The sequence below is a fragment of the Malania oleifera genome, chromosome 1 (assembly GCF_029873635.1).
Source record: "Malania oleifera isolate guangnan ecotype guangnan chromosome 1, ASM2987363v1, whole genome shotgun sequence".
In the NCBI taxonomy this organism is placed as follows: domain Eukaryota; kingdom Viridiplantae; phylum Streptophyta; class Magnoliopsida; order Santalales; family Ximeniaceae; genus Malania; species Malania oleifera.
The window spans coordinates 96,402,425-96,411,688 of NC_080417.1; the positions used below are offsets into that span (position 1 = coordinate 96,402,425).

A 9,264-nucleotide genomic window follows, 5' to 3' on the forward strand; every position below is an offset into this window, starting at 1 on the left:
ACGCCAAGATGTGTGAGCTTTAAGGTCTATCTTGGCTTCCACTTATCCTCTTTTATGTGTGTGTTTTAAATTATTAACCTATTCAAGTACTAGACACACACATTAGATTCAAATGCTTTGTCAGCATCAAAATAGGGATCGAACTAAAAAAATCAATTGCAACTCACTCACTATCTTTTACTTATTTAAAGAAAGTCTACTAATTATCCAATGTTACTGAGTTGACCATAATTATATCTAACTACAATTTATTAATTTTATAAAAAATAAAATCACAAGAAAATTATATTTAGATTGCATGTTCTCTCATAAATCTAACTTTTATCAATTTAAATGTCTTTTTTCATAATGTGCAGTCCTAAATTGTATGATGAATTTAATTCATTGAATAAATATTTATTATTATGGCATTCTACATTACAATAATTCCTAATTTGAAATACGAGAATGAAGAAATTTCATTACACAAGTTCTTTTGCACAATAATATATATATTGGCTTGTAAATCAAATGAAAAATAGTCATTTCATAGTTGATTCTAAAAAAAATATATTTTAAACAAAGATATATTATCCTCTTCCAATGTATTTTCTATGATAAATCAAAAAATATAAATTAATATATTTTGTTTAGTATCAAATTAATATTATTAAAGTAAGATTTGGATGATTATTTAACATGCAAAACATTAAAATAAGAACTATGGAATGCAAAAGTTATTCTTCTAAATATATAATAACATTTGATAACATTTCAATTTTTTCCTTAAAAATAGAATATCATAAAACTAAAAAAGTTCCTGTTTTCTTAAATATAAGTTTTCAATTGGTGGTAGTATTTTTAAAAAATATAGAGTAATAGTTTTTGTGAAGTGTAAAAGATAATTTTTCTAATTAAATGCTTTATAGATAATATCAAAGTTAAGAAAAAAATGTACAATTTAAGCAATGAAATTTAGAGAAAAAAATCTTATGAATTTTTAACTAATAAATTATACAAAGCATGATATTATAATGTTGCATTCCATATGAAATGCTAAAAATAAAAAAATTAATATAGAAAAAATAAGTGTAAAGAAATTTATAACTCTGTCAACAAATTATTAACCAAAAATAAATATTACAAAAATCAATTATTAATTATTATTACAATAATAAAATATATTAACCCAATATATCTAGATATTTGGTGTGTATTTGTGTTGAATTAAAATTAGTGAATTAAATTGTAAAAACAAAAAATCTTAATAAAATTTTATGATCTTAAAAGATAAAAAAAAGTTTAATGACAACCCTCAAAGGACCGACCAATGACGTCAATGAAGAAGTAATCTAAATAACGCATGACCTAAATGGTATAAGGCAAAGTCAAATACGAGAATAGCTGTCAAAATTTTCACATTTTTCTTTCTTGACTTTCAAAAAGAAAAGAAAAAGTATTTTCTTTTAAATATGTTTGTATTATGCATTTTTTAATATTAAAAAAAAAAAAAACAAGTGTAGATGGTTAAGAAGTTAAATGTTTGCTTTTCTAGATATTTTATTTTAAAATTAACCCTATGAATTTTCAAACAAAATTCAATCACAGTATCATATTTACATAAATAAGAATACAATTCATAATAACAATTAATTTAAAATTATTGACAATCTTTAAATAAAAATATTTTATATAATCCAAACATATAGAGAAAGCAAGCACCCACTAAACAAGTGTTATTATAACACTCTATTTTCTCAATTTAAAATCTTTTAATAATGATTAGTAATGGTTAAAAATATTTTTATTTTTATTTTTAAAAAATTTTACATTTAAATTAATAACATTTAAAAGACTAATATACATGCATAATTATAAAACATTGCCTCATATAATTTTATATTTATTTAAAATGATGAAAAAAAAGGGGGAAAAATCTCACTATATTCAACCATAATAATTTCATAAAAGTATCATCACATTAATTATGACTTATATTAATTATTAAATGCCCACTTGATTAACTTGAAAGTACGAAACCACCCTCCAAAAAGTGTCCACTTCGGCGAGCGAGTACGGACATCCCGCGCGACGCTCTTATCCGCCCGAGACGACGACGATGCCGCCCCGAAATATCGGTTGAGGAGACGGAGACGCCAGCACCTGCGACTCAATACCGAGGCTGTCGTCCACGTGTCACGTTCTGGACCCTCCACGACACTCACCGTCGTTGGAAGACAGCTATATGGACAGCTCTCGCGGCTTAACGATGGCGAGATTTTCTCGCCACGTGGCGAGATAGCCTTCATCGGATTGGCGGGCATCACGTGGGCCACATTGGCCCAATCGGCGACACTTTCCCCCGGCCCAAAGAGGAGGCGACACCTGTTTGGCGTCGCCTCAAAACCCGCTTGCCAAAGCCACGTGGGTCTCCACCGCTCTTCATGACGGCTACGTGTCATCGAATATAGGGGTGCTATCGACATTTCGCTAGCGAAAACCGAAAAAATTGCATACTCTTCGCCTTTCTACTTGCTATTTCTTTTGTTTTTCCTTTTTCCTGTCTTGGCTCTTCAATGGCTTTCTTTCCTGTCGATTTTTTTCCCTCCGAGAAAATGCGAGAATATCTGGAATTTTCACCTTCTGGGGTTGGACCGAAATTCAATTAGATTTCATTGAGTAGCTGAAAATCACGGCTTCTGGTTTCCTTTCTTTGTTTTTCGATTCTTTGTGATTGTGATCGTTACCCCTCCCCCCCTTTTTTTCTTGCGAATTTTTTCTGCTGGAATTCTATCCTGAGAGAGAGAGAGAGAGAGAGAGAGAGAGAGAGAGAGAGAGAAAGAGAGAGCAAGCGTCTCGGAGTGTCTGTAATTCGTGGGTTTTCTTCAATGGGCGAAGCTAATGAAGTTGGAAACCGAGAAGTGGAGCGCTTTGGCGATTTCCAGAGAGATCTGTTGCAAAGATTTATACCGGGAAGCAATATTCCAAGAAAATTCGAGGAAGGAACTGGGAATGAAGCAGAGGAGATTGAACTGAGTCTTGGGCTTTCCATGAACGGTCGTTTTGGTGTAGACCCCAAGGCGAACAAGCTGGCGCGCTCGTCCTCGGTGTCGGATTTCTTCCTGAACCAGGCAAGGAACGGAGACACCGCCCGCCCGATACCCTTAACGTGCTCGGCTCTTGTGAGGACGTGCTCTCTTCCGACGGAAACAGATGAGGAGTGGAGGAAGAGGAAGGAGTTGCAGTCACTCAGAAGGATGGAAGCGAAGAGAAAGCGAACCGAGAAGCAGAGGAACCTCAGGCCGCCCAAAGATCGAGCTGCATTCGAGGATAATTGGCCTAAGTTGGGCGCGTCGACTCCTCCTACGAGCTGCGGTGTCGAGCTGAAGGTCGAAAAGACAAATGATTTGGGGGGTGGCAGCGGCGGTGGTTTGAGGGCGGCGTCGCCCACGTCGCATGGGTCAGCTGGATCGCAGGGGAGTGGCTCCTCGGGTGTTTCTGATTCCGACAGCCAAACGATTCAAGGTACCCCAGTTTCACAATTATTTTCTCGACACTTTTCACTGCTTCCCCCTTTTATGCATTTGCCCCCCCATATTGGTATTCTTTTGTTGCATGATGATATGGTTGCTTTGCTGTACTTTTCCTGACGTGCTATTTATTTTCTTTCTCTTTATTTCCCTCATTTGGTTTTTTGCTTCCATACAGTTTTGGAAACTAGGAAGAAAAAGGGGGGGATCATGTTTGGTTTTTATTTTTGGTGGGTTTTAACTTTTAATTTGTTCTTACATGTTTGATTATCACTCCTTTCCTGTCCTTCCAAATTGGGTATACGTTATATGGGTTGATCCTATATCTGGTCTGTACATACTTTGTACCGATCAGAAAGGGTAAAAGATCTCTTGTTTACCTGTCTTCAAATGGGTTTAATTAGGTCCGGTGGGCACATGTCTTATCGTTGTTCTTATTGTTGTTCAGCTTGTCGCATAAAGTGTGTCGTATGGATAATGCCAGTGCATATATTACTTGCTTAAGTGTCTTGTAATAAAAACGCAGATTTTGGAGGCTTAAATTTGGATTTGTGTGAATTTAGACTAAATATATAGTATAAAATTGTGTTGAGTTTCTTCTAAATCTATGCAAATCAAAATCCAAACTCTTAAGATTTATGTTTCCAAACACTACCTAGATAGGTTTAGAAAGTAACAGTCTTTCACTATCTTAGTACATGTTTTGCTCCCACGCTGCTGTCAAATTAAATCCATCATGTTAATAGAAAACGCCCTCTATTTGTGCATCAGATGCCTGTGTGGCTTTTCTTTGGTGGAATGAGTTGGTGGTGGTTGGGGAGGGGGATTGGCGAAGAGTGTTTCAGAGTATAGAGGTTTTCAGTGATGTGTGGGCTAGGGCTGTAGTCACCAGGGGCTTCATGCTTTATACAATGGTTTTGTCATTTTTCAAACCTCATGACAAATTATGCCTGCAATTTTTATGTTGTGTTTAGTTTAAAATTTTTTTTTTTTGGTTTAGCTGGTGACATTAATTTTTATGATTTTTTAGGAGGGTTTGTGCCCTGATCATCTGAATTAACATTAGAAAGGAATCAAAAGTAGGGTATATTGTATTGCCATAACTAAAAAGAGACAACAAAACAGAAAAACCCAGTTCATGTTCTGTTTCTCAGTCCTTATAAAATTAGACAGCATATATGAGAGTATCTTGCACATTCTACCTGTCTCATTCACACAATTCAATTGAGAAAAGATGTTCAAGATGACAGTGCATTATTTAATAGTCTTACGTTTCCAAAATAATGACACTTCTTTTGATACTGTTACTTTGAGGAGGCTATCCTACTTTATGTACTGCTTTGAGGGCATAAAATTTCGTTTAATGACTTGCCTTTCCTTGCAGGCTTGCACTTAAACCAGAAGTGGGTAGGAACTATTGTTCATAGTTTTATTGCAAATCTTAAAAACCCAAATTACTGGAATTCAAATGTATGTATCTAATCGATCTCATCTTGTGACAAATCTGTTCCTTCCTTTACACCTTATGTTGTGAATAGAAAATTTTAAAAATAAATTTGAGGTTGTATATTTTTAATGGAAATAGTTTTTATAACAACTGTTTCAAAAAAATAAATCCAGGGCTCTGTCTGATTTGGAAAAACAACTGCTGTTTAAAAGGTGAATGTTGTTTGCAGCCCTGCTAGATCCTTTTTCTTTTGTTTATTAAGAAATCAATTTTCCCTGACCATGTTTCTTAAAAAAATAAATAAATTCTGATAACTGCAGAGTTTACTTTCCAAAAGGTCATTTTTCATGAAACAAATGAATTCAGATTTGATTCATTCTCCTGCATATTTGATAAAAGTGTGGAGACGAGTTCCCTTGACTTGTGAAGCTTAAGATTTCGTGTGATTTACACAGAATATTGTGTAATCCAGGGAAACTAGAAGCATCTAGGTCAAATTGTGTAAATTTAAAATCATCCTGCTCAAAACAGTTAATTAGCTCAAGCATGAGTTTCTTGGATCAAAATGACCTCCTCGCATAAGTGAAAATTTGCTACAACTGATATTCACTAGAATTGCATTTGAACTTGATTTTTTCCTCCATTGAGTGCAGGGTTGAAAGAACAGGTACTCTTGATTAAATTAAAGAAACCGATATTCTTGCTTGTTTTCAACTTCTGCAGCTTCACTTGAACTGAAAATTTTCCTTCTAGAGTCGAATGGTTTATGCTGTGCACATCGAGGTTCTGTCTCCCTTGAATGTTGTGCTTCTATAGTCTATGGTTAATGGCCAAGTTTGTCTTTTTGTATCTTGTTGAAAAATGATAGGATTGCTTAGACTAACATCAGTTGCATTTAATTTTTAGATATTTGCAAAACATATGCAACGAGTTAGGGAGGCTTATGCTTTGTAGTAATGGTGCTGAAGCTGGCTGAATTTGTGTCCCTGTGTGCTAAACTATGCCTGCTGACACAGCAAGAGCCTACTGATCAGAATGTTTTGGTTCCTTACATTGTCCATGTCATAAGAACAGTTTATTCCTTTTTCACATACAGCATTGATCTTATCTTCCATATTCTAGGATTAGGAAGATGTCCTTTAGAAAACTCTCTAAACCCTTTTTTCTCCAGCTTTCTTATGCTCTTGTATGTTCATCTACGTCGCAGGTATGGACAAAAATACTGAAGCAAAAAGCCCCACTACCATCCAGTCTTTACCAGAGCAGACCAAGCAAAAGCTGGCAGTAACCGCAGCTGAAAAATCTGGGAGATGTGGTGGGGTTTCAACAGACAATCCATCCAAGAACCTCACAGTCGCAGAAGAGGGTTTGAAGGAAACAGCACGGAACGTGATGAGGGATATGCCTTGCGTCTCTGCGAAAGGAGATGGCCCGAACGGGAAGAGAATAGAGGGTTTCCTTTACCGGTATAGGAAGGGGGAGGATGTGAGAATAGTATGTGTTTGCCATGGCAGTTTCCTTTCTCCGGCCGAGTTTGTGAAGCATGCTGGTGGTGGTGATGTTGCACATCCCCTAAGGCATATAGTTGTAAACACCTCTTCCTTCTTGTAGTGTTCCAATCCTTTTTTAAGTGCTAATGTGTGAAAAGGAGAAGACTGTTCTTGTTTATTGGCCATTTTTCTTCTTTCTCTACTGTTTTGCTGGACTGGGCACTTGTATTGAATTCAGTACATTTAGTCCTTTAGATGGAAAGCAAAGATGATTATTAAGCTTGGAATTTTTGTGTAGGATGCCTAGGATTTGACTTTCAAGGAGTGAGACGGGATACAAGTAGGAAACTTTTTATCTTTAATTGTGTAGCTGAGGCTTGTGGTATCTCAATGGGCTATTAAAAAGATAAAAGCAGCAGACCCTAACACTGTTAAAAAGCTCCTGCATGCATGGTCTAGATGCATGACAAGTCAGTGTCCGACTGTACGGCTTCTCATCATCCACCAAAACCAGAACACAGGGAGAGGGGGAGGGAGAGGGAGAGGGAGAGGGAGTTGTAGGTGCGAGGGAAAAAGCGGGAGAATGAATAAAATGATACCTTCAATTTTAGAAACACTTCAAAAAAAAATAGTGTTTACATCAAGATATTTTATACTTAAATTTTTATTTGTATTCACTTAAAAAAATCAAATATAATTTTATATTATATTTTATTTAAATAAAAAATTCTGAAGGTTTCAATTTTATATTTTCAAACACAAAATTAATGTTTTTGAAAATGTCATGGCATTAAGTTGTCGCATTTGCATTTGTTAGGTATTAGAATTTGTTGATACAGACATTTTTGGACCTATTTAGTGGTGAAAAACACTATTTACTATTTATTTCTATTTCTTCGATGAATTGTAAAAAATTTCACTTTAAGTTTTTAAGATTCATACTAGAAAAGTAAAAAAAAAAGTTCATTTAGTTCTACAAGCAATATTTTTTTATTAAATCATAAAAAATAAAAAATAGAAAAAGATAGTTTGTTTTTAAATTTTTTTAAAGATTTAAATAAATAAATATTTGAGACAATGGATTTTTAAACTTGAATTTGAATTCGTCCGAAGTTGAAAGACATTTAATATAATTTTATATTTTATTTTGTCACAATCCAAACAAGTTAAAACTCAAGATTTACGTCTCTTGCTCTCGAAAAAAATTAGAAATCTAGAAAATAATAAAATGATTTTTCAACTTTAAGAACATATATATTTTAAAATTTTTAAGTTTCAAATCATAACAAAGAAGGCAACTTATTTTTCCATTTATAAAGATTTAAATAAGGTAATATTTGAAATTATAAATTTTGCGACTTGGATTTTTCAATTTTCTAAAGATTTAAGTAAGATAAACTTAGGATAATAGATTTCGAAACTTGGATTTGAAAGAAGTTTTATATAATTTTACATTATTTTGTCACAATATACATTGTTGCGATTATCTTCACATCTACTACAGTGATTTGTAGGTCAGGCTAATTTGTGAACCATTTCAAAATTTGGGTAAGTTAATTATTTTAAGATTTATAAGGTATTTGGTATTTTGGGTTGAGGAAAGGTGTTAGATAGATTTATACTGAAGTTTGTTGAGGGAAAAATGTTAATTTCAGGGTGTTGTACTGGGAACACTACAGGCGTAGGATTGAGTGTTTTGCGGGCTTCTCAGTAAGTCAGGTAAGGGGATAAATTAAGTCAGTTTATTTTTATGAAAATTTATTGTTTTAAAACAGCATGTATTTACAGTAATTATGTATATTATATCAGAATATTTGGGAATACTGATGTTGAACAGTAAAAACAGTTTTAAATTATTTGATCAGAAATATATTCAGCTTAAGTATTTAGTTTAATATTATTTAAAATTGTGTGGCATGAGTACCATTTTACAAATATTATGTTATGGCGGATTTTCAGTAAAAGCATGTTTACAATAGTTTTTCAGGAAAACCATAAATAATACGGGAAATTACGGTTTCACGACTTTATGATAAATAGTACAAATTTCAGTTCAGTATGCTATAATATGCTCGGCACAAAGCTGTGATTGATAGCTGACGCAAGACCATAATTATGTATGTTATTTGGCGTAAGGCTATAATTATGTATGCTATTCGGCGTAAGGCCGTGATTATGTATAATATGTCAGAATTCAGAAAAATGCTATCAATCTAGTTTCATGTTAAAACAGTATATGTAAACATATTATATGTTATTAGAACCTGGATGGTTTAGTTTAGATCAATATTTAGGGCTCAGTACTGTAGCTATACACTTCAGTTCAAACTAGTGCTACCACACTTGCCAATAGAGAGTGTGGGAGATGGATAGTCGATGTGCTTCAGTGTAGTATTGTAGACGTCCCCTTGGCAGTCCGAACTAGAGTGGGGCGGGCCCATCGTACTTACAGACACATTTGACTTGGTAGTGGTCAGCTAGCCATTGTTAGGTCCCATCTTTGGGTTTCACAACCCAGTCATGGGGGGTAATACATGACATCAGCTAACTATCCATCTTGAGTAATATTTCAGTACTATCAGTTATAGCCGATGATTTCATAATAACTGTAATTTAGTATGATTTAACATGATTATGATTATGTATGTTTTATCTAGTATTATATCACCAGTTTTTATTTAGACATGTGTTATGTATTGTTTATCTATTATAGTACGAATATACTCACATCGCCACATAACTGATATTAGTTTATTCCTCTTACTAAGAGGTGTCTCACCCCAGCTTACAAAACATTTCAGGGAATCCAATTAGACAG

The 9,264-nt window shown here is 34.0% G+C and overlaps 1 protein-coding gene across 1 annotated transcript; it reads left to right on the plus strand.

The window, feature by feature from the left end:
* The first annotated feature begins 1,773 nt into the window (after positions 1-1,773).
* Positions 1,774-6,733, plus strand: LOC131158934 (ninja-family protein AFP3-like). Its single transcript, XM_058113848.1, has 2 exons — positions 1,774-3,504; positions 6,164-6,733. The coding sequence occupies exons 1-2, from the start codon at positions 2,868-2,870 to the stop codon at positions 6,565-6,567; spliced, it is 1,041 nt and encodes a 346-aa protein (XP_057969831.1). The 5' UTR covers positions 1,774-2,867; the 3' UTR covers positions 6,568-6,733.
* The last annotated feature ends 2,531 nt before the right edge of the window (positions 6,734-9,264 follow it).

Coding starts and splice junctions, on each gene's coding strand:
- LOC131158934 (XM_058113848.1), top strand. CDS start 2,868: ATGGGCGAAGCTAATGAAGTTGGAAACCGAGAAGTGGAGCGCTTTGGC. Junction 3,505..6,163: donor CGACAGCCAAACGATTCAAG/GTACCCCAGTTT, acceptor TCTACGTCGCAG/GTATGGACAAAAATACTGAA.